The sequence below is a fragment of the Populus nigra genome, chromosome 1 (assembly GCF_951802175.1).
Source record: "Populus nigra chromosome 1, ddPopNigr1.1, whole genome shotgun sequence".
Classification (NCBI taxonomy): domain Eukaryota; kingdom Viridiplantae; phylum Streptophyta; class Magnoliopsida; order Malpighiales; family Salicaceae; genus Populus; species Populus nigra.
Window position 1 is genome coordinate 5108933 of NC_084852.1, and position 25568 is coordinate 5134500.

A 25568-nucleotide genomic window follows, 5' to 3' on the forward strand; every position below is an offset into this window, starting at 1 on the left:
TGTTGCTCAACATGAGTTACATCCCACCAAGATTTAATTTCCCTTTATATCAAATCTTCAATTTAAGATTTTGTCTCTTGTATTTGTATGCTTAAATATCTTTTTATACAATGTAATTGGTTTGGTAGCAGATTGAGCAATGAGGGTTTAGAAGTGAGAATGGGTGGTTAAGTTGATGAAAAAGGAAATTGTTTTTAGAAAACGAGCTATCTAGATTTTGAATTGTTGTGCTTTAATTGTGTATTTGTTTTTAGGCTAATGATAGTTGTTTTTAGGTGGTGATATGTATATTCATTAATGTTTTTGTTGTTATACCTCTTAAAATAATTAAGATGAAACACAAAAAGAAAACTAAAATTCTGAATGATTTGTCTATTATAAGTACTTGGTTTTAACCTAAATACAAATAAGATATATATAAGTTAAACAAAAATTACTTTTCTATTTTTAAAAAATAAGACTATATAAATATTATTTAACAATATCATATATAGGGTATGCTAGGCTATTTTAATTTCTCCATAAAAAATATGAAATTAATTTCAAAATATTAAACAAATTAAGCTTGGTTTCTTTTTATCAAAGAATCAACATTTAGATAGTATAATCTTTAAAAGGATTTTGTTATCGTGAAGTTGAATTTTGTTGTCTAAAAATATAACTTTGTTTTTTTTCAAAAAAAATGTGTAAATAATTATTATTTTTACTTTGTGTTTTATTTTAAAAAAAAATATTACTTTTTTGGTTGAAAAATTAACCCAGGCATGATAAAATATTTAACAGGGTAAGGTTCCATATTCGTGAAGTTAAAACTTCAGTTTTTTCAAAAATATATATAAATACTTTATTATAAATGTTATTAGGTAGTTTTTGTTTAGATCTTGTTACATGTTGCATTCCACCCTTGCAAGGATACTTGGATTGGGTGAACATGATAACTTCATTACGTATTTTATTCCTGTAATTCTTAATCAGCTCTGCGACAAGCAGGAGATATGAATGATTTTCTGTGGGTTATCATCATGTTGTTCATATCAACTAGGTGAAAAAAAGTGAAATTTATACACAGCAATTCTTGTGAGGGTGCCATTGGAACTTAGTCAAGTTTTCTTGACGATCCATGGAGTGCACATCTCGCCAAAGAGAAAGCTTTTTTATAATGCAAGGTTGATTAAAGAGGAAGACTCAGGGCCACTACCACCAACCCAACTAAATTACAAGAAGTTTTTTTTCGTTTTTTAACCATATCCTCATGGTTTTGGTGATGGAGAAAGGGGTTTTTGCGAATCATTGTGCATGATGGTATGAGCAACTTTTGCTTTGGTGAAGGAGAAAAGGTTTTTTTTTTTTTCTTTTTTTTTTTTGGTGAAGAACTGAGCCTTGTGGCATAAGAAACTTTTGCTTTATTCCAAAAGGCGTAAAGCCCCGTGATCTAGATCCACCAATGAAAGGGAAACATTTTGCTAGGGTTTATGCCATCGATCATGCCATGTCTCAGCTTTCTTGAACTCTTTCGACTTTTTATTCATTAGACATGGATCGTGGCTTGAGTTTTTTTTGCCCTATCTTATGCTCAAGTACAGTCCATCTCTCAGAAAACCAGATATGTAATGATGGATGTATTGTTGAATCTATACTTTGTTATAGTGCTGAGAAAGTGAATATTCTAATTGTTTGTTTTTGTTAATTAGTTCATCATTAATTGGCTTTTAATTTCTGTGTACAAGAAATAAGCTAGAATTATTTAAATATATTTGTTTTTTTTTGTTAAAATCAAGAATATATATAAAATATAAAGAAAAAAATTAGAATAAAGAGAGCAAAGCTTCAGCTACACAAATTGTAACCTAAACCTCAGCCTAATTATAAGAAATAAAAATAAAAGAACAAATAACTTTATTGATAGAACAACAACACAAAAAATAAAACAAAAACACGTATGTATTACGAAATCTAGTTGTTTTCAAGTAATTCTCTATGATTAATGCCTATCTTTTTGAAATGAAAAATAGCCAAGATTTGAAACATTGAAATTAAACATTTTTAGAAAAATGATTTTTTTTTTTAAAAAAAAGTTGAGATTCTATTCACGTAGCATTTTCATTAAAATAGAGAGTGTGCTGGTCTCACAATTCAAGACCCCGTTTTGGAAGAGAAAAAAAACCCTACAAAGAACAATTTAGGATTATATATAATTTCCACCATCATTATTGCTTTCTATTTTAATTTTCAAGAGTAAAAAAATATATATATTTTTTTTACTTTTTCCTACCATTGTTTATGCTGTGACTATTTCCCAATACCGCCATTATACCCCGTAAAACCTCTAAATTATAATTACAAGCATCACATTCTTAAATCTAGATTTCTTGTCCATCACAAGCTGCCTGTGATAGGTCTACGCAGACGAAATTCTATCCCTTTGAACTTTGTTTTATCTCCAAAATACCCTTTTCGCTAAATGACCAAAACACCCTTCACACTTGAAGAGTCAAGACCTCAATGTTGACCCCAAATGCCCATGCGTAAAACCCAAGAAGGCGGCATCTTGGACTGTTTGGGCATACACCAAATACCGGTCAACTGTCTATCCCATGTATGATACAGAGACGACACCTTCTTCTTTTAGCTGAGGTTAGTTAAATAAAAAAAGAAAGAACCAGACATACCAAAAAAAAAGAAAACATACTGTACAACATTAACAGAAATAAGTACTATGAAAAAACCTGAAGTAAAGTTGTATTTTCATGTCCAAGATCGTTCATGAAAAGATGACACAACTTTGTGTAAAGATTGCTCATGGGAATAGCATCAAGTGGAGCATTCTTGAACGTGTAACTGTGTTTAAGCAGTTTTTTCATTTCATCTGGGACAAGATTCTTGCTTGCTCTATAGGCAAGCCTGCAAGGTACCGGAGGCTAACTTACAGATCGTGCTCTCCACCACCGGAGGCCATCGAAGCCGGTGTAGAGACGTCATTGGAGGCTGCAAGTTGTCGTGGGTTTAGCAAGGATTCGGATTTAGTCTCTTTGAAGATTAGTTTGTTGGGTGATTGCCAAATTGGTAAAACAAGCTTTGTGGTAAGCTTATATGACCTTTTCTTTATCTTTTTTTCTTTTTTTATATTGAGTCATGGGTTAGCATGACTGGCGCTGGGATTGATTTCTTTTATCATTCCCTTTTTTTTTTTTGAATGAAGATAAAGTATGTGGGAGATGAGCAGGAGAAGAAATGCTTAGAGATGACAGGATTGAGTTTGATGGACAAAACATTATTTGTTCAAGGTGCAAGAATTTCATTTAGTATATGGGATGTAGCAGGTATTTTATAACTGTTTAACTGAGTTTTTTGTTTTGTTTTGTTTTTTTGATAATTTAAGGCTTAAGAATGGAATTTTGTTAATTAATTAGCTTCTCTCTTTCTTTTTCTTTTTTTTTTGTTTTTTTGGATGTAGGTGATAGCAGTTCACTTGATCATGTTCCAATTGCATGTAAAGATGCAGTAGCAATACTGTTCATGTTTGATCTTACTAGCCGGTGTACTCTTAACAAGTTAGGAACTAATCCCTTTTCTTTAATGCAAAAACTCTAGGCATTGCTAGACTTTTCTAAGCATATGATTTGATTTTTCATGGCCTTGCAGTGTGGTTGAATGGTACAATCAGGCAAGAAAATGGAATCAGGTACCGATTTAAAGCTCCTTTCTTGACCAACAATTGATTCTGTTAACCTTTCTGAAATGATAGTCATCAAATGCCTCATCATAAACCAATAATTGACATTGAAGGGATGAGTGATTCTTCAGTAATGTGACCTTGATTAACCTTGATTAGTTAATCATCATGTATACTGATGTTAATTAAGTTTGTGCATGAGCCCAGAAAAGGAGCATTGATGTCAATTGAATCACTGAACCATAAAGCTACTGTTAGTTCAAGGGATGTGTGAAACAAACTATGACTTTACCAAAACCAATTAAAGAGTGGAGCCACAAAATTAATGATGTTTTCAATGCAATGTTTCATTGTTCATGATCTTCTTAACAGTTTGTGTATGCTTTTTTGCTTTTATTTAATGGGGTCTGCATCACTAGATCGTACAGTGAGACTTCTTTTTAGAGTGGAGCCCTGGTGTTAATAAGAGACCAAACTGTTTTAATGTGAATGCTTTTTGTATCTCAAAGTTTTCTGTGCTCTGTTTGCAGACAGCAATTCCTATACTAATAGGGACCAAATTTGATGATTTTGTCCAACTCCCACCAAATTTGCAGTGGACAATAGTGACTCAGGTAATTTACTTGTAATCCTCAACTATTTGATTGGTTTGGTCAAATTCATGGAGCTCGTGTGGATCACACCTGAAAAAATTAGAATTTCACAGGTTTCCGTGCACCATAAAATTCAATTTCTGGGGTATTTCTTTTACTTTTGAAGCTTGAAGGTTATTTATTAGAAAAGTCCTCCTCCAAGAAGTAGTACTTAATTTTCATGATTATGCTGCCAAAAACTTTAAATTCAAGTATCATGTCTGCAGCTTAATTTTCATGAACGAGACACCCCATTGATTAGACTGTGAATTTGAAGAATGGTGTGGGGATGACGACGCGGTGTTTGTCTTCGTGGCAGGACCATGTTTTTACAAAATTTTAAATTGTTTTTAGCTTCAAATTATTTTTTTTTGTGTGTATTTTTCGATCGATTTAATTTATTAGTGTTAAAATAAAAAAATATTATTTTAATAAATTTTCAAATAAAAAAACATTTTAAAAAACACAAATACACGATAAGATAAAGGTGAAGAACTTTTGAGTCCGAATTAGTCAAGTTTTGGTAAAAAGAAATTCTGGAGAGATTGAAGAAACTGACATTTCTTTGTATTTCCGTGTTGAAAAAGAAGCACAAGGGGCCACATGTTTCCCCATTGATTGATGAATGTTAATTAAGATTGGAAAGAACTGTGGTTAAATGTGCTTTAGGCCTGTCAAATTGAATTCTCTACTGTGATGTATTATTACAGGCAAGGGCATATGCAAAGGCAATGAAGGCAACCCTTTTCTTTTCAAGTTCTAAACATAACATAAATGTGAACAAGATCTTCAAATTCATCATGGCTAAACTCTTTAACCTGCCATGGACAGTAGAGAGAAACTTGACAGTTGGAGAACCCATAATTGACTTCTAGAGGTGGTCGCTTTGGCCCTGATCCTCCTGTACATAGCCGAAAGAGGGAAAAAGATGTAAACAAGAGATACAAATTCAAGCAGCTCAGCAGATGGATTCTGCAGACCTTTTTTTTATATTGTATGGTTCTCCTTGTTCTCTCTGTTTTTTCTTCTAACTCTACACTGGACTGGAGATAGCTGCTGTTACCTTGTGTATGGTAACATAGTGTAAAAATAATGTATTTTTTCTCATATATTCCTCCTCCATGTTAGAGAAGGAATCAGTGCTGCTTAAACTAAAATAATCCAAGCTGGTAATTTCCTCAGGAATTCTAAACACACTGTCATGCTGCTGCATGCCATTTTTCAGATCTGAATTCACGTTTTTTCAACAGAGGGAATCAAGCCCATATCTAGGTATGGAGAATCAAAGAGACAGGAGAATCCACATTTATTCCAATTCCACTTTAAACTATAACCATCAATGGTCAGCCCCTCCCCCATACCTACCCCAATGCCCTACAAAAATTCTTTGTTTCAGGGGAAAATATCATCTTAAGAATAGCTTTATATTCGTTCTAATGAGATAAAGTACAACAACTTAGTACATATTTATTAAGCACGACCTGGATTTAAAAAAAAGAAAAAGTCGAATGAATTTAATTAATGTAATGAAGTTATGGGTCAATTTAATTTTTTTACCGGATTATACCAGATTATTTTTTTTATTTTTTGTAAAACCCCACTCAAGCTATGTCCTGAGTTGATTGGGTTTCAGGATGGACAAGTTTAATAGCAGTGTCTTAGTCATAATTAGATCATTGACCCATGTTGTATTATGTGTTAAATTAATTCTTTTTAACATAAAAAATATCAAAACATTGCTAATGTATTGTTTTAAAACAAATATAATATATATTGAATATCTTTTTAAAATATCGTTATAGCAATATGTTAGATAATATTTTAAAAAAAATATTAAGATAATAACATACTAAATCAGCTCGAGTTAACTCATGAAAAGCAAATAAAAAAAATTTAATTAAAAAAAAAATTTAATTAAAAAAATCTAAAATATAAAAAGAATCAACCCTGGCTAATTGGATAATAATTTACTAAATTCTTTTGAGTCATAAAATCTAATAAATTCATAAAAACATGAAATGTTATTCCAATGAATAGTTAGCATTGTGTGAGTATCACTGCAGCATCATTTAGTGTGTTTGAATAGTTAATTGGACTACCGAAAAAACCACTTACACTGCATTAATGTAAAATAATTGTCAAGCAACATCCTTTCTGGAAGGAAATCATTGCAATATTCTGTCTCTCTCCCTCCCATTTTCTAAACTAGTCAGCTAACCATGTTCATGCACAGGAAATCGGTTTCTCAATTCTTGCATAAAAATATTTAAAATTTCAGGACAGAAATATTCACATGATCAGTTTTCTTCTTGTTTTTTTCCTGCCACATGAAATTAAAATATGAGTGGACCAGATTGTTCATCATAATCTATTGAGTCCACCACACGGCATCTTTTTTCCTGCCCGTATTCATATTCCTTCACTTTAAGTAAACAACAGAGATTCCACCATCGCCACGAAAAAGACCCCTCTAGGATTGAGCAGTAAAATTAAAAAACCAATTTAATTGAAAAAACTGAAAAAAATTAATTGGAAAATTGATCTGGACTGAACCGGTTTGGTTTAAAAATAAAAAAAATAATAAACCAAGCCGCGGGCCGCCTCCTCCCTTTCATTAGCCATTAGGCATTAACGATTAAACCTAGCACTTGGAGTGAGCAAAAAAACTGAAAAACCAATTTAACCGAAAAAACCGAACCGGTAAAAAACACTGATTAAACCGGTTAAAATATTTAGAAAAATATCCATTTTGGTTCCGTTTTGATGTGTCTGAACTAGCCAACCCGAACCAAACCAGTTCGGTTTAGAAATGAAAAAAAAATAAACCAAGCCTCGGGCCGGCTCCTCTATCCCATTAGCCATTAGGCATTAACGATTAACCCTAGCACAGACCATTTTTCATTTCTTTCACTTTCAATTTCACTAAGTCACCCCCTCCCCTCCCATTAACCCTTTTATCCACAGTGCCACAATCGTTGCCCCCGCCCGCTCCCTTAAAAAGTTTAGAGACACGGACAATGTCTAATCACTGCTGATGATGCGAAGACTGTGTTTGATGTTGTTGTTGTTTCCCTTGCATTTTGTTCTTTTGTAGCAGAGCCAAGATTCATTCCTTCTCTGTCCATGTATCCAACATTTGATGTTGGCGATCATGTTTTTTCAGAGAAGATAACAATTAACATGACTTCCTTTCCTTTCCTTTCTTTCCTTTTATGTTGTTAATGAGGTTTTGTGGGAGTAAATTTGATGCTGAATTGAGACACATTTTAGTCACAGAGAAAAAAAAACCTAGGTTTTTTTGGTTTTGGACCTCAAAAACTGAACCTAAATCGGTTGGTTTGGACCAGTTCCGGTTCGATTTGGGTTCTTTTTTTCTCCAGTTTGGTTGTTTTTTAAAGATAAAAATTGAATCAAACCGAAAATAATCACCCCTGATATGACCAACAAAGCCTTTCGTTTGTTAACATTAAGAAGAAGAAGAAAAAAAAGGTTTAAGAGACATGAGCATTATTTTTAAAATTTATGAACTGGATGGATAAAAACAAGGCTTAAAAAGAAGTTTAGACGTATCAACAAGGTTATCTAACATAATCGAGATCGATCAGCTATAATTAAAACTTTTTTTTAATAATTACGAGTTTTTTAATTCACATTTATTCCAAGTTTAGACGTTTCTGAATTCATGTTTTTTGGTTTTGGACATCAAAAACCGAACTGCAACCGGTCGGTTTGGACCGGTTCCGGTTCGGTTTGGGTTTTTTTTTTTCCAGTTTGGTTGTTTTTTAAAAATAAAAACCGAACCAAACCAAAAATAATCTTTCCTAATATGCCAACAAAGCCTTTCGTTTGTTAACATTAAGAAGGAAAAAAAAAAGGGGGGTTCAAGAGACCTAAGCATTATTTTTAAAAATTATGAACTGGATGGATAAAAACAAGATTTAAAAAAAAGTTACGTATCAACAAGGTTATCTAACATAATCGAGATCGATCAGCTATAATTAAAACTTTTTTCTTAATAATTACGAGTTTTCTATGTAAAAATCCATACTCAAGAACCTTCTTCAGTAATACATACGAAACCATCAATGCATAATTATTCAAAAGAATCCATAATGTATAAAAGTAGAGATGAAAACACAAGCTTCCATCATCTTCAGCACAAAGTTTAGTGAATCATCACCAAGTTGCTGGTATTATTTCAAAGCTGATACCAAAATAAAATGGTTGGAAAGACTGGTTTATAAGACTAATATGCTTACATTCCGAGATGCCTTGTAGAATCCCAAGACTATCTGTGCTCTTCCCATGTAGAACTCCCTATTCTCGCCATTATCGCCACCTTCATTGGAGGCATAAAGATTAAGTTCCTCCATTGCACGGCCGAAGTGGAGCAAGTATCTCAGCACATATAATTCATTCCTCGTGCCCTTAAATCCCTTCACATTCACCACCCTAAGAGTCTCAATGACGCAAAATTCAACTTGAAAGTTCCTTGACCAAAGTTCCTCAGGGTCAAATGGATAGGGAGGTTCATAATCCTGAAACAAGCATAGTTTAAAGAACAAACGTTAATCCTTCAAGTTCAAGCTACTCAGAAAAAAAACATTGCTGCGCGGCAGAAAATGTTGGCCGGATTTCTGCAAGAGTACTTACTGGGAAAATTCTTGCAGGGCCAATGTCTATGGTAAGCGTCTCTAAACGAGGACAGCTCCTTAGCATGAACTTGATACCACAATATTCATTACTGTGCAGTGCTGTTTTCAAGATCAGCTTGCGGACATCAAGTGGAGCTTGCAAACCCAATGGTTCGTCTCCGCTTGGAATAATCTGTGAGTGACAACCAACAAAAGAAAATGATGTATGTTAGCCCCAAATAGGCGACAATATTAAGCTTTAATTTACTCAAAAAAAGAAATTACTGTGAAAACAAGATTTTCCCACTTCTCCTTTTATACAAACTAGTCAATTAGGTCAGAATCTATAATGATTTAAGGTTGAAGAAATTGTCTTCTAGGGAAAATTAGGACTTGTTTTAATGCCCTGGATAAAAACATTTAATTTACATTTATGAACGAAATCTTTTAACTTCCTCACTAATAATATATGGATGAAAGGATGACATTGCATAAAATCAAAAGTTTTGTAACTCAAATGATATTGAAGTGATGTACTGTTAAGGATTAAATTGAGGGTTTACAAAATCAAATCATAAATATAATTTTTGCCCCCTTTTCAGTACAAAACATAAATCAAAATTGTAAGACTAAGAGAGAAATTGAAAGAGAAGATGATCCATGTATGAAACTAAAAATTTATGATAAATGGGATCGGTGCCTTTGAAAACTTTTGATTTTTTTTCCAAAATTGTAATATATACTAAGAGAAATAAAAAGAAAAAAAAAAGAGATGGGGGTTTGAAATATGATATTGACAAATTATACCTCGTTTGGTTTGTAAAATTTTTGATGATGAACTCTTGATTTTTTATGTTTATATTTAGTTTTTAGAATTGGAAAATAGAAAAAAGAAACGATACCAAACAATCCTTAAATTCTTAGAGTGAAAACATCGTCACCAAAGAGTTTAGGCAACAGCATATTTTGTCACCTCTTATGATTCTTGGCGACTGCATTACTCATCCCTAATAACTTTAAAATTTGATCACAACATATAAATGAAGCAGCAGATCGTATAGGATAAGATTAAATCAGATATACAAGTTCTATCTGTTTTTTTATTTCACAAATTAATCTTATTAAATCAAGTCTACAAAAAAGTAAGGCAATTTTAAGACAAAATATTTGCAAGAACTGGGAATTCTTACATAAAACTGACAAAATCTGTCTAAATGTGAGAGGCACCATAAAATTCACTAGGAAAATGGTTTTAATTAAGACATTATGAAAAAAAAAAATTGAAAGGATCTATACCTGTAAGAAGACACTGCAAACAGTCAGAATTCGAGCAGCAAAAAGCTCTTGTAAGAGATCATAAAGGAAGGCACCAACTTCTTCAAATTCAGTCTGCATCCCAAAATCAAGTTCAGCCTCTACCATGTCACGTTGGTTCTCCAAGAGAAATTGACCCACTTTTCCTGAGTACTTGAAGAATTGAAATCTTGGTCCTTCAATTGCTAACCATTCATGCCTAATATCACATTTGTCAAGAACCAAGTTTTGTAGCCTCAAACCTGGCTTGGATACCTCAAAATATTCCAAGTTCCAACACTTTTTCAGATGCAAAGTCTCTAGCAATGGACAACTCTCCAATATAACCAAAATAGATCCAATATTTATGTTAATCCACCCCAGAGAAAGGCTCTTTATTGCACTAAAGTTAGTGAACTTAGATGCATCAAACCTGCACGAAAACAACTTCAAGGATTCAAGAGCCTGGCCATGTTCATAAACATGTGAAGGCAATTCAGATACTGCTTCATGATTCATAATTGCGTCTTCTCTCCATGTAGGATCAGAGAAATCTAGTCTTAATCCTGTCGCGTTATGCGAGGTCGCAAACATGACAATGTTTTGCATATCGACAAGAAAATTCCCTGGCTTTGAACATCTGAATCCAAGTGTTTTGATAACCTGTTGTGAATGGTTTGCAATAAACTGCCGTGCAAAGTTGATGAAAACTTCTCTTTGAACTTTTTGATTCTCCTCAGATTCATCAAGTTTAACAAAGTTGTTTTCGTCGAAATCAACGTTCTCCACTTCGCGCCAAATGTTAAGCCATTGTTTGGACAAGATGCATGTTCTAGCAGCTTCTTTGAATGACAGGAAACTTGCAATGATTATGAGCAGAGAACTTGGCAGGTTTGAGAACAAGTCTGTGTTTCTGTCCATGATTATGAAGGGGTTTGTCTGAGAATCTGAAGAGACAGTTGCAGAGGTTTTTTATAGCGAAGAAATGCAGTTATTTTGCACAGTGACCGTTTGTTTCCTGTGAACGTTTGTTTCCTGTGAAAGGTTGTGTCTTTCTGTTCAGAAAATTGAAACACGGGCAGGGAAAACAGCCCTTCACTGGAAAATTAAGCAAGGAAGATGGGATTGCAAAATATAGGACTGGGAAAATGAGAAGAACATTCAACCAAGAACAACGAGCTCCTTTGTTGCATCAAGAAAGAAAAGGAACTAGTAAATATTATGGATGTGATTCTCAAAGAACAAAAAACTATTGGACCTTTATTTTTGAGTGATTCAATTTTGATTCATAATTGGTAACACTCAAAAATCACTAAACAAAAAATTCAATATATTACCAAATAAGAAAAGAAAGTCTCATCGGCGCCTTGTCGGCACGAGTTGGTAAGCCAAAACTGGTGTAGAAAAAGACCGAAGAACATTTATGAGTTAAACATGGTTATATACCAAACTTATCATCACCTTGCTGTAAATATTTTTTATTACTACAAGAAAATAAAAATTATTTGTTGCTTCATCGGCATGTTAATCTTTTTCTTGCCTCACCGGTGTTGTAATGGCTAATGTTTGGCTGCACTTATACTATTTGTACTCGCCTCCATGTTGAGAAGACTTAAATTACGTGCTCGTCAATTTCTTCAGAAGAATAACTATACATTCGGAATTCTGAATTGAGTTTGATTAGAGAGCATAATTTCAGTTGACAAAACTTTCTTTGGTTAAGAAACTAATTCTATACCAGAACTAAGACCATTATTGCATTTGGAAGAGGGAATAGAAGAGGGAAGATTATTGCATATCGAAGTTCGTAAAGGCAAATGATTTTACACAGCACTTCAATGTAACAGTTCATTAAATGATGTTTCTGGTTCTTTATTACTTCGGAGTTGATTAGGCGCAGTTGTGCTTAATCATCGTTTAAAAAAATAGTAAACCGTTATATCATTCCCGAACAATCTTTATCTTTTCTACGCGTTGGTCCATTTTCTTTCCATTACTTGTATATTGGACAAACAAATAAACCAAGATAACAAATAACCATACCATCAATGTGATTAGTCAAGAAAGGATCAAATAGAACGGCCAGTTATGCAGTACACATGACTGGAATGACCACAAACCTCAATCGGCAAAAAAAAACTACCATGATAAGACCTCTTGAGCCTAGGCAAGAGCGAGCATAATGAAAGTGTCAAACCCATCAGCTTAAACCAATTGAGTTCTCACATTTGACACAAGACCTCTCCGATCCCCAGATGAAGCAAAATAAGCACTACTACAAGGTCTCCTACATATCAGAATAAGGATTTGATGGATAAACAAAATGTTCTTGATTCTCCAGAATGCTGATGTCAGAAAATCATACTGGAGAAGCCGCTTAACAAACATCATTCAGATGAGTTCTCGTGCAGCAGTACATATTCTCGGCTGAAAAAAAAACATGACATGTAAATCATTTGCAATGAGCAGAGCATAACCAGCTTGGGAAAACTCATTCAGAATTCTACAAACATTCATGTCAATGTGAAGCATTTCATACTGGTCAAGAATAGAACAGATTTTTCGAAATGTCAACTTGCCACTGGAATTAATCTCTATATGAAATAGTGTTTCACACATCAAAATGCTACTTACTAATGCATTATTAGCTTCCGACTTTTGTTATGTAAAGCAGGAAACAAAAAGGCCGTGACTACTACTAAATTGCACAACATTCAGATATTCAAAGTTTGCCTTCTAACAAAAAAGAGAGTTTTGTAGTATATAAATGGTAAGGCAAAAATTTATGAGAGTTATGCACTCTATCTATAAACAGAAAAAAAGAAGAAATTATACTCCTATATAGGAGAAAAATTGTCAAGATAAAATAGACTAGATTGAAGCTATATCAAATATATAAGCTTCATGGGCTGAAAAAATCACAGCCTCGACTTTTAGAATCAGAGACAATGGTATGCCACTCAACTTCCCAATAGCTTTTGAAGAACATGCAAAAGCAGACCCAAATGCCCAAAGAGATGAACACAATCAAATCACAGACAAAGCATATATTGTATGAATACCAAAGAAAAAGAACCTACTTCAGCCAGTATAATAACAGTGGAGAGGCAAAGAAAGTTTAGCATGATTCATACAATAAAAAATGGGCGTTGCATTTTGAATGGAGGCCTACCTACTATTACCAAATTTTATTGTGTCCTTTTCAAATAGTTCATAATAACGCTGAGGTTCAATGGGATTATCCTGCAAATGCAGAAGAAATTTTAGATTCAATCACAACAATAAATAAGAGAAAAGCTCAATATATGCTAACTTGATATTAAGAGAGATTGCTCACATTAATGAAAGTTTTATTTGTGCTTCCAAGGTCCATTACGTAAGGCCTGTCCATGGCATACGGAAAATACAAAATTTGACTAGGAGATGTGATAAATTGCCATTCATCAATGAAAATAGTCGTGACACAGCTGATTCTTACCTTACTTGCTTTTTTAACATGCCATCAGGCTGCTCCTTTTCTACTTGCCTAACAACCAGAAACATGAAATCATAAAAATGTCCTGAAACAGCAAAGAAGAAAAATTAAACTGCTAATTTTAGATCTACCGGAATTGAATAACAGCATGTTGCTTGCTGCATGATGGATGGTCTGTAGGAATATCTGCCACCCTCCTTTCTCTCCCAAAAAGGTAACAGCTCTGACGATGTATATAAAGGGGTTCTGTTCACCAATACAATTGTTAGAAACATAAACATCAGCCAGAGGGTGAGTTAACAGGTTTCTTCCATAATCAGAAATTCCATCCTGAACGACGACTGACCATAAGAGAAATAAATCCACATGCAATGTCAACACCACCAAGTACAGAAAAGCTCTGGTAAAAACAGAAGGAAATTAATTGACTATTGACTCCTTTCAGATAAGGACTAAAGGCTGTGCACTCTTTTCAGAGGAAAAAAAAATTATTTTGTTTAGATTGGAAAATTAAATTGTTCAATGTTTATACACTCTTGTTTTGAGAGCATTAAAGTATTTAAAGAGCTCTTCAAGGACAGCTAGCAGGGGGCAGAACTTGAGTTTTTGGAATGGGAAAGGGGGTGCAATATGAAAGTAATCAGGGTAGACTTGAAAATTAAATAACAAAGAAAAATCCATATTAATAATACATAATTGTTTGGGGGTGCAAAACATGTATTCCTATTAAATAAGCCTTAAATGGAGTAGAACTAAAAATCTTCAAATTTGAAGGACTAAAATTTAAAATTTCTACGACTTTGGTGCCCCCCTCATAATAAAGTACAGTTATGTCCTTGAGAAGCAGAGAAAGAAATTGTCAGGAAAACAAAAGAAGTCATGTAAGTTCTTCACAAGACTTCAAAAAATATTTAAAATTTCCCCTTAAGAAGTGAAAGCTTCAAGACTTAACCAAAAGGTCCACTCCCGACCTGTATCCTGGCATCTTACACATGTATTGAAATGTAACCCTGAAATCTACTAAGATTTTGCAGCTTTTCAACTATACAGTCTGATAACCCAGCATCAAAGCAAGCCAGACACATTTTAATTTGATGACAGTAAAAATGCATGATTTGAGAAGGCAATGGATAATGTCTGATTTATGGATTTCCAGGTCTCCCAGAAACATATACATATACAACATGTCATATGCAGGACTTACCATTCAGAGCCTCACCACCCTTAAAAACATAAAGTCGCCATCTTACATTAGGTTTCTTAGCATCTGGGGGCTCGGTGAACAGCAATGTAACACCTAGAAAATGAAAAAAACCAATTAGCATAAGTGAATATGAAAAAGGAAACTACACACAGCATGTGTTGGTAAAGCTTTTCACATCAGGCACGAACCAAAGAAAGAAAGAAAACAAAAACAGAACATGTTTTGGCCCAATTTGTAAAACTGCTTATGGAGATCAAATCCACCATCAATCAAGAAGCCTCAAGTGCCCGTGCCTAATTCTTCCTCTCATACGGATGTAATTTGAAAAGGTATAGCCTATATGTCACTTCAGGGAATCTACTGTTTTCTTTCTTGCCTCCCAAAAGCTGTTAAACTTCCCCAATTATTTTTCAAATGACAAAATAACTGAGTAACTCTACATGGATTCAACTAAACTGACCAGAAAAATGATACATTTATGTCAAAATGTGTAAAGCAATTGCACGACAAAAATACCTCTATATCTAAACCAACTAACCAAAGATGCCAAACAACTTTTAGCTTGCCACCAGATTTGTATAAAAGAGGTGAGAGAGAGGTACAACAGAATTATTAGTGATAAGAAAAAAAAGGAAATTCTCTTCAGTGAAACTAAAAGCAATGTACATATCACCCACCTCTAACTCTATTGGTTTCGGCAGCAAGCTTTCCAGATAGCTCAAAAGAAGGTTCTTGCTGCAATTTGTAAAGATAATGATCAATACTAAGGTCAGCTAGACACAATGAAGATCTATTTCTTAGCCAAACAAAAGTATGTTTACAAACTAAATAAGGAGCATTAAGCACAGGGAAGTAAAGCAACCACACAAGCTGTTCCTACCTTCTTCTTGACTTCCAAAGCCTCCTCAGCAGCCTTCATCTTAGCCACAGAATCATCATAATTGTCATCATCACTATTCCTGCCCAAGCAAATTTAAGTAGGACAATTTATTATTATTATTATTATTATTTAGGTGTTTCTAAATAGCATTTCCATGGTAGAGGCACGTTACCAATGTTCCAGTCCAAACATGAGAAAAAGAAAAGCTTAAGAAGCAGCCTACCTTTGTTCAGCTCCCCTTGAGTTTGTCCCCTGAAATAATTAGTTTTTCCAATCAGCGTTTCATTCGAGAATCTTTTCAAGAAAAGCAATTCCAAAGATTCATCAAAGTTTGAAATCTTAAAAGATAGACATAATCCACAAGACATTTTCTGTTCAAGGAAAAGATTGTAGACTTCAGGCCAAAATGATTTGGGGCCTTAATTTTCTAGCAAAACATTCCATAGGTTTCCATTGGGATTCTTTGTACTCTAGCAACTTCTAGGGTTGGGATTTTGTTAATTATAATGTTTCTGGCTAGTGGCTACTTGTTTGGTTTTTGCTATGGATTATCATTACAGCGTGAAAGCAGTTAGGAGAAGTGGCAAAAGACGAGATTTTATGGTTATAATGAGAGATTAAGGGGTTTGGTGGGGTTTCTTGATGAGATTTATGTTAAAGTTAATGATTTGAAATTCATATGCAAAGTGCAACCAGTAAGTTAACAATGGGAATTGAATGGGATTGTTTGTAAAGGTTATCAGCTTTTAATACTACCAAGTTTCCAACGACTTCATGAAAACATATACAAACCTTTGAATCAAACAAAAACAATTACACAAAAAAGAAAAAAGAATTTATCAAAATCCTAATGCACAAATCACATTTAGTTTGAAATTTTATCGAATTGCAAACAGAAAAACAACACAAATTAGCCTACTTTCATCAGCAACATTGTGAAGCAGACAATTTTTAACCACAAACAACACAATAATAAGATAATTTAATAAGAAAAAGAAAAAACAAGATGTTTAGACCAAAGTGTTGTTAGGGGTGAATATCACCAGACACCTCATTGCGGTCTCTCTCTGTTTGAGGCAGCGGCGATCGAGACCCATGCTTGCTCCTGTTGCGACGGTCTGATTCCAATGGTGAAGTAGACCGCCCCTTATGTCTTCCTCTAGAAGAAGACTTTCCTTCAATCTCATCCCTCTCTGACCTTCTCTCCTTCCCAACTTCCCTCTCTCCTCTTTCTCTACGATTCCTCTCAGCTTCTCCCTCCTTTTGCAAACCCTTATCGCCTCCCTTTCCAAGACTCCTTTCATAATCTTCTCTCTCACCCTCTCTTTCCCTTCGTGTGCCACCCTTCTCGCTTCCCTTTTTGTCGTGATTCCTGTCAACCTCTCTATCTCTCATTTTTGCACCCTCTTTCTCATCTTGGGATCTCCTTAATCTTTTCGTTCTTGGCGAAGGAGACCTCCCGCGATTTGAATTTCTCTCTTTTTCAACTGGGGAGCGGTCCTTTTGCGAGCTCCTGTGTCTTGCTGGAGGAGATAGAGGAGGAGACATCTCCCTCTTCTTGGGAGATTTATTATTATTATTACTGCGGCTAGAGCGTTGCTGTTGTTGTTGTTTCTCTCTCACTGGGGAAGCATCTCTATCTCTATCTCTATCTCTATGAGAGCTTCTATGTCGATCCCTGTGTGGAGATTGGGATAAATTGCGCCCCATTGCCACTGATTTTTCAATTCCAGTGGACACTGATGATGATAATAATAATAATAAACCTCACTTAAACCCTAAGATTTTGAGGGAAGAAATCAAAAGCAAGAACTTAGCTAACACTTGACAGCTAATAGTCGACTGTCACGTTCCAGAGAAAGTGAAGATAGGGTTTTCTTTTTTCTGATTATTTCTTTCCCCACTTGCCCGGTTCGGTCATTGTTATAAAATCCGAACCGGTCCGATCAGTTAACCCAGTAATAAGTTGGGTTTCATTTTAAACCAGATTTTTTTATAAAAACTGCATCATTTTATTTAAAAAAAAATAAAACCATATTAGTTTAATAAAAATATTAAATTAATCAACTAATCTATAAATTAATCCATGATCTACTGTGAGTTGACCCAGGCCTTGAGAACGGTCTTGTAACCATGGGTGTGGTCTTAAGAAAAGGAAATCTTAAAATATATTCTCCGACTAACGGGTAAAATTTTTACATTCAAACTGTTTTTATATTAATTTTACCTTTAAATTGTTTTGATTTCTTAATTAGAATTCTTGTTAAAATCACTTAATAAAAAAAAAAGGTTAAGCTTTTCATAAAATGAGGTACTTTCTTTTAATTATTTACTCATTTTATTTTGCGGATTAAATGAAATTCTATTTAAACATATAAAAAAATATTCAAACATTACTAACATGTTTTCTAATTAAAAAAAATAAGTTGCATAGAATTAATACGATGTGACATAATCAACTTTATAAATTTTAAAACAGCACGAATAATCAATAAAACTATAATTTAATTAGAAAAATTTAAAATGATATTTTTTAATAAAATATTAAAATAACAATATACTGAATTGACTTTGATCAATCTGAGATATCCATTTAAATCTGCAACTTGAATCATAAGATTAGGATAGCCCTATAAAAAGTAAATCGAATCAAATTATGAACCCTAATTCTTAATCAACCCAATATTAAATGATAAAATTTTAAAAAGTTTAATTAAAAAAAAAAAAAAGACCTGGGTCAACTTAGGTTAACCGACCAAACTCATGAGACAAGCCATTAAACTAAAATAACCTTATAAAAAGTAAATTGAAACAAATTACAAAGTTTAATCTCTTATCAACTCAATAGTAATATCAAGACTAAAGGTCACATATTTTCTAAGTAAATTATCAAGTATTCCCTCTAGTTTTACAAAATGAATTAAATAGACTTTTTAGTTTAAAAAACCATCATGCATAATTTAATATTATTTATTTCAAAAAATTTATTCTTTTTTCATCAATTTTTTAATTTTTCCCTTTCTATTTCTTGTAAAAAATGGAAAAGAAACAAAACAAAATGGCTTAATGATGTTTCAAGGACTTAATTGCATCTTGATGAAAAGAAGAAGGATTGAATTGCACTAATGGGCTAGAAGCCCAAAACGGGGCTCCAATGGGAATCCAATCTGTGAGCAGAAAACGGCTATCCAAGGCTCCGATGTTGATCACGGATGCTGACGTGTTTGTTTATTTTACATGGGCCATGATCCTGGGCTTGGACCTGGGTTTCATGGATTCTGCTTAAGCTAGGCCTACCTTTTTCATTGCCGATATATCTGCTTCAATGGGCTTTCATCGTTAATCCCAAGCTATCACTCCTACAAAGAAATAAGGAAGACCCAAATTTAGTACCAAACCTATTTATTTATTCAATCTCAATTGCATGCCAAATCTATAAATTTAATCAATTAGGTCCCAAATGTTTTCTCTATTTCTAAATCGTGTTCTTTTAATAGTTTATTTCCAATGCATATATATATATGCACTAAAGTGTCAAATGAGATTAATTTGAAGAGATTTTGATAGGAAACTTGATTGAGAATTTTCTAATATATTTGGGACCTAATTGATAGAATTTACAAGTTAGGGATTCAATGAAGAATTAGTATGTAGGTTTGGGACTAAATGAGACGTAATTGTGTAAAAGCACGGCACATGCTATCCCAAATGCAATTTGCAACAAAAGAAAAGAAAGGAAAAGTGGAGCTCATCTCTAAGCTGGATTGTGCCATTAGATGTTGTTGTCTTGTTTTATTGGCTAATAACTTGTTCGGAGAAGCCAAACTTATAAATATAAAAAAATTATAAAACAATGGCAATTTCATTAAAAATAATGTTAAATATTTAAAAAAATATGATTAAAAATAAAGAAAGTCTAGTCTGTAGAAACCCTATATAGCCTTGAAATGGAGAACGGCAAGCCATGTTGACTTCTTCCAACCACACTTCCCAAGCTCCTTGTCTTGTGAAATTGGAATTTTTCAATTGTTCATCCCATTGAGCAAATGCACTAGTGAAAAAGATCGAACCACGTTAGCCTTATCAATGGGAAATAAAAAATGGGTGAAGACAAAATACCTAACCACTTGGCCTTGAAATGGGCAACGGCGAGCCATGTTTTCTTTTTTTCTAGCCAAACTCCTTATCTGATCAAATTCAGAAATTTACGTGTTTGGCAGTGTGATTGTAGGTGCTTTTTAAATAACTTTTCGTGCCAAAATGCATGCTAATAATTTTTTTTATTTTTTAAAAATCATTTTTAACATCAGTACATCAAAATAATTTAAAATATACAAAGTATATTAAATTTTAACAAAAAAAATTAAATTTTTTAAAAACACAACCGCAGCCGCGTTCCCAAACGCTGCCTTCAATTGTTGATCCCACAGTGCATATGCACCGGGGAAAGATGCGTTGAATTGCATATCACTTTAATTAGAAGTCAACTAGGCTCTCCGTCCGCGTTTCATCATGGAGCCATACTAATTATTTTCTTAAAAATTATGCTGTGGAAAAAAATACTGTGGATGCATTGTGAATATAAATTTATTATATTTTGAACTATACTATAAATATAGAATGGTTGTGTTGTAGATGATAGATATTATAGCGCCATGAATGTGTTATTTTTGCTGTTTTCTAATCAAAAGATACCGTTGGAAGTGTTGCTGCTGAGAGTATTATCTTTTATGTTTTCTATATTAAAAGCTGTTAAGTTTGACTGGATAACCAGATCCAAATCGCTTTCAAGTGGTACTGGGTTTGGCTGTTTAGCTAGACCCAACAGCTTTTGACATGACTCAATAATATTAGATTCTGCTGCTCAGCAAGACCCAATAACATTAGGTTCAGTTGTCAAGCCAGACCCAACAACTTTTGAGCTTCTTGACCATTAGATCCAATGCTATTGAGTCTGGTTTGACAACCATACTCAATACTATTGGGTTGGATTTTCCATCAGACCCATTGCTATTGAGTTCATCTTTATAGCTAGATTCAAGACTATTTTCTGACTTGACTACTAGACCCAAGATACTTAATATATTTTATATACTATTTATAATTTTTTTTTATATTTGAAAAAAATATATTATTGATCTGCTATGAAGCGTGAGTTAATATACTAATTATATTAAGTGTTGTAAGTATTTTTTTTTTTTAAAAAAATTTGTGGCTTGACTTCTAGATTTGATTGGTTAAATAAGTTGATTTTTTTTTAATTAAAGGAAAACAATAGGAAATGATAGTAAATAAGTCAAATTTAATAAGAAAAATGATCAAGATAACATGAGAAATAAATATTTTTTTCAAAAGGAGACAATTGATGCATCTCAATTAACAACTCATTAAAAATAAAAGAATAAAATGGGATAAAAAAGACATAAAAAAATCCTGATTAATTTAAGTTAGCATGATAAACCTGTAACTTTGATAATCAGGGCTGAGCCAACCTGAAATATTCAGCCAAACCCACGATCTAGATTCTAAAATTAGAATAACTCAAAAAAATAATTATAAAACATATATTTTTTTTAAAAAAACATCAAATTATACTTTTTTTTAAAAAAAATTTAATATATTTTTAATTAAAAATTATATTTAAAATATCCTCTTTAACACATTACCAAACTCTACAAACCATATTAACTATATTAACTTATGCCTACCTCACACACCAAAATCCTTGTCTAACCAAATTAAGAAATTTCAATTGTTCGTCGTATAGAGCATAAGAATTAGAGAAAGATGCACTGAATTGCATATCACTTTAATTAAACCTTCTCCACTATTTTTTTTAAATATTTTTAAAATACAAAAACAAATATAAATTTAATATATAAATTGGTAAAAAAAATTTCCCTTATCAACCTTAAATATTTATTAAACATTTTAACACTTCCACTTCTGAATATTTTAATAAATAACGTAGTGATTATAAAATATTAAAGTCAAACAAACAAGCCTCGTAACATCATCAACTATAAAATTTACTAATTAGATCCATTTTATAAGTGTTAAATATTAATTAAAAAATTATGGAATTGGATATTTTGGAATCAAGTATCAATGTAAATAATCATACTAAATCTGATAAAAATACTTGTTTTTATATTTGAAATTATATTTAAATACATTTTAAAAATGTGTTTTGTTTAAAAAAAATATTAAAAAAATAGTTTTTTAGTATTTTCTATTATAATAATTAACAAATACTTAGTATGTGTTTTATATTGTGATATATATATTTTTTTAAAAATAATTTTTATTTAAAAATATATTAAAATAATTATTTTTATTTTTAATATTAATAAATCAAAATTGTCTAGCACTCCTCAATTTTTTTTGAGGCAGTATTTTAAAGAAATAATAATAAAAAAATACATCGTCCACAATCTTCCACATCACCAGCATTCTGCAATCCTGCAATCTGTCTTGCCCACTAACCAAACAAATCCCACGTGTACTTACTCATATTCAAACTATAAAACAATCCTTCAAATCAAAATTCAAAGTGACATAAATCTATAAAAAAAAATCAATCAATTCCTAATGGCAGCTACCACCACCACCGCCGCATCCATAACCACAGCAGCATCAGCGTCCACCGCCGCAACCATCACCAAATCTCAATCTTCCTCTTTCCTCAAACCCTACTCTTCTTCGCAGTTACCCTTCAAATTTTCCAAATTTACAGCATCTCGCGCACCTTCAAGGTTGGCAATTTCTTGCACTTTGGCCCGAGAGGCTGTGGTTAAAATGGAGGACGTGGTGGATTCTGACCCGGCCCAATGGCAACGACCCGATTCTTTTGGTCGGTTTGGGAAATTTGGCGGGAAATATGTACCTGAAACCCTTATCCATGCACTCACTGAGCTTGAATCTGCTTTCCATTCCTTAAAAGATGACCCTGAATTTAAGGTATCTCTGCCTACCTACACATACATTGGCCTTTCTCTATATATTGCATTTGTGGGCTTGCTTAATTTCTCTGGAAAAGAATGTTTATTTCATTTTCGGTGCCTATTATGTATATAATAAAGTAAAGAATTACAAATTTGAAGCAATTATTTAGCGTTTCTGGTGTATAAACATTCGGAATCTTGAAGTGTTTTTCAAAATACTGAATTTGGATGGAACATGTTTTGACAAATTTTGGTTGAGTGAGGACTAAGGATGTAATGCAATGATGCCAGAATATTTCTATTAATTGAATAAAATTTATGGAATGAATATTTTTATATTGCAGAAAGAACTAGATGGGATATTGAAAGATTATGTTGGAAGGGAAAGCCCTCTTTATTTTGCTGAGCGGCTTACAGAGCATTATAAGCGTCCTAATGGTGAAGGGCCTCATATTTATCTCAAGAGGGAAGATTTAAACCACACAGGTGCTCATAAGATTAATAATGCTATTGGCCAAGTCTTGCTAGCAAAGCGTTTGGGAAAACAGCGGATAATTGCTGAAACTGGAGCTGGTCAGCATGGAGTTGCAACTGCTACCGTTTGTGCACGGTTCGGTTTTCCATGTGTTGTTTATATGGGCGCACAAGATATGGAAAGACAATCGCTTAATGTTTTCAGGATGCGTCTTCTTGGGGCTGAAGTGAGAGGAGTTCATTCTGGCACTGCAACCTTGAAAGATGCTACATCAGAAGCTATACGAGATTGGGTGACTAACGTGGAGACAACCCATTATATTCTGGGATCTGTTGCAGGGCCACATCCTTTTCCCATGATGGTGCGAGAGTTCCATAGGGTTATTGGTATAGAAACAAGAAAACAGGCACTGGAAAAATGGGGTGGGAAGCCAGATGTGCTGGTTGCATGTGTTGGTGGTGGTTCAAACGCAATGGGACTCTTTGATGATTTCATTAAGGACAAGGATGTTAGGTTGATTGGCGTGGAGGCTGCGGGTTTAGGTGTAGATAGTGGCAAGCATGCTGCCACTCTGACCAAAGGAGAAGTGGGGGTGTTGCATGGAGCTATGAGCTATTTGTTACAAGATGAAGATGGACAAATAATTGAGCCTCATTCTATTAGTGCGGGGTAAGACTTCTAGTTGACTCTTTTTATTGCTTTTATTTGTTTCGTACTATCACATTCTTCCCTGTGCTTATACAATATCATTGTTTTGCATAGGTTGGACTACCCTGGAGTTGGACCCGAGCACAGCTTCTTGAAAGATAAAGGACGTGCTGAATACTATAGCGTCACAGATGAAGAAGCTTTGGATGGTATGGAAATCCTATTAAGATTTATTGTTTGCTCCATTTCCAGGCTTTCAAGATTTCACATCATCGATTTTCATTAATGCTTTCTGATTCTCTATGTAAACTATACTTTCTCAGTATTACTGGGTTTCTTGTCATGTGATGCAACAAAATTATAACATGTCCTTTCTCTCTTGTTAACCAGTTTTTTAATCTTCAAGTGCAGCATTCAAGAGATTATCGCGATTAGAGGGCATAATCCCTGCTTTGGAGACATCTCATGCACTGGCGTATTTGGAGAATCTCTGCCCCACTCTCCCAGATGGAACAAAGGTGGTTCTTAACTGCAGTGGCAGAGGGGACAAAGATGTTCAAACTGCCATAAAGTATTTGCAGGTTTAATGGTGTTTGTGATGCTGTTTGTTTACTCGATAGAGGAATAATAGGCAAATGCTATCTTGGTCATGGAAGTCTTACAGCTTTTTTTCTGTATGAAAAGCTTCGATGTTGTCAAATGTGTTGGCAGAACTCCATTTTTCGTCAAATCAAATTGTGGATTTTTGTTTTCATTTACTTGAAATACAGACATGCACGCACTCCTTCATATATGTATCAGCAAAGTTGGTGTTGGGCCATTCAAGCAATCAAACACACACAAATTTACGTGGTTCGGCAACTTGCCTACTCCACGGAGCTACTGGTTTGTATTAATCAAGCTTAGAAACAATACAAACAACAAAACAAGGAGGAGGAGAAAATTCTTCTCAACTCAACTCAACTCTCCCTAGCTCTCTCTCTGTGTTTCTCTCTTGTTCTCAATCTGTTCTCCCTACAACGTCTCACTCTCAGCAGCTCTATTTATAATCAAGACACTTTTCTTTAGTCAAATATGGTAGCCACCATTTTCAATGGTAGGCAACCTACCATGCCTAACTTTGCAGCCATGTTTGACATGGCTGCCACCACCACCAGCTTGTGTCCACACTTAACAATCTCCCACTTGGACACAAATGGTGCTAGATCTGTCTTTTAATCTCTGAGACCAACTGAAGCTTTACACAGCTTCAGTTTATCAAGAGTAACTCCTTTGGTTAACATGTCAGCTGGATTCTTGCTTCCGCAGATCTTTTCTAGCATTAGTTGCTCCTCGTCTAGCAATTGTCGGATGAAGTGATATTTGATCTGAATATGCTTCGTCCTGGAGTGAAATGCTGGATTCTTGGCAAGGAAGATTGCACTCTGACTGTCGCTATACAAAGTACCCTTTTCATTCATCTTGCCCAACTCTTTCAGAAAACTCTGTAGCCATACGATCTCTTTTGCAGATTCTGAGACTGCAACATATTCAGCTTCTGTTGTTGAAAGAGCGACGATCTTTTGCAAGGTAGAACTCCAGGAAACAGCAGTCCCTCCTAGAGTATATACATATCCTGTAGTGCTCTTTCTACTATCAACATCTCCTGCTAGATCAGCGTCTACAAAACCTTCAAGTTTCAAACCACCAGCTGTGAAAGTAAGACATGTC

General features: G+C 33.8%; 4 protein-coding genes across 5 annotated transcripts; 2 read left to right on the forward strand and 2 right to left on the reverse strand.

Annotated features, from left to right (window-relative positions):
- Positions 1 to 2583: 2583 nt before the first annotated feature.
- LOC133691120 (septum-promoting GTP-binding protein 1-like) lies at positions 2584 to 5486 on the forward strand. The gene is made up of 6 exons (XM_062111464.1): positions 2584 to 3080; positions 3200 to 3320; positions 3455 to 3551; positions 3643 to 3682; positions 4204 to 4287; positions 5016 to 5486. Exons 1-6 carry the CDS (start codon positions 2748 to 2750, stop codon positions 5178 to 5180), a joined length of 840 nt encoding a protein of 279 aa, XP_061967448.1. The 5' UTR covers positions 2584 to 2747; the 3' UTR covers positions 5181 to 5486.
- Positions 5487 to 8394: 2908 nt separating this feature from the next.
- LOC133688451 (F-box protein At3g62230-like) lies at positions 8395 to 11153 on the reverse strand. The gene is made up of 3 exons (XM_062107938.1): positions 10236 to 11153; positions 8959 to 9132; positions 8395 to 8843 (listed from the first exon to the last, which is right to left on the reverse strand). Exons 1-3 carry the CDS (start codon positions 11151 to 11153, stop codon positions 8544 to 8546), a joined length of 1392 nt encoding a protein of 463 aa, XP_061963922.1. The 3' UTR covers positions 8395 to 8543.
- Positions 11154 to 12249: 1096 nt separating this feature from the next.
- LOC133677007 (FHA domain-containing protein DDL) lies at positions 12250 to 17660 on the reverse strand. 2 transcript variants are annotated; one of them, XM_062098831.1, is made up of 10 exons: positions 16842 to 17660; positions 16015 to 16043; positions 15792 to 15870; positions 15589 to 15646; positions 14912 to 15004; positions 13839 to 13953; positions 13711 to 13758; positions 13570 to 13615; positions 13405 to 13475; positions 12250 to 12659 (listed from the first exon to the last, which is right to left on the reverse strand). In XM_062098831.1, exons 1-10 carry the CDS (start codon positions 17499 to 17501, stop codon positions 12620 to 12622), a joined length of 1239 nt encoding a protein of 412 aa, XP_061954815.1. In that variant the 5' UTR covers positions 17502 to 17660; the 3' UTR covers positions 12250 to 12619. The 2 variants fall into 2 exon arrangements, with proteins under 2 accessions (XP_061954815.1, XP_061954820.1); XM_062098836.1 differs by having other exon boundaries at positions 16835 to 17232.
- Positions 17661 to 22274: 4614 nt separating this feature from the next.
- On the forward strand, positions 22275 to 24612 carry LOC133680894 (tryptophan synthase beta chain 1). Its single transcript, XM_062103921.1, has 4 exons — positions 22275 to 22751; positions 23080 to 23879; positions 23973 to 24067; positions 24270 to 24612. The coding sequence occupies exons 1-4, from the start codon at positions 22383 to 22385 to the stop codon at positions 24443 to 24445; spliced, it is 1440 nt and encodes a 479-aa protein (XP_061959905.1). The 5' UTR covers positions 22275 to 22382; the 3' UTR covers positions 24446 to 24612.
- Positions 24613 to 25568: the final 956 nt, after the last annotated feature.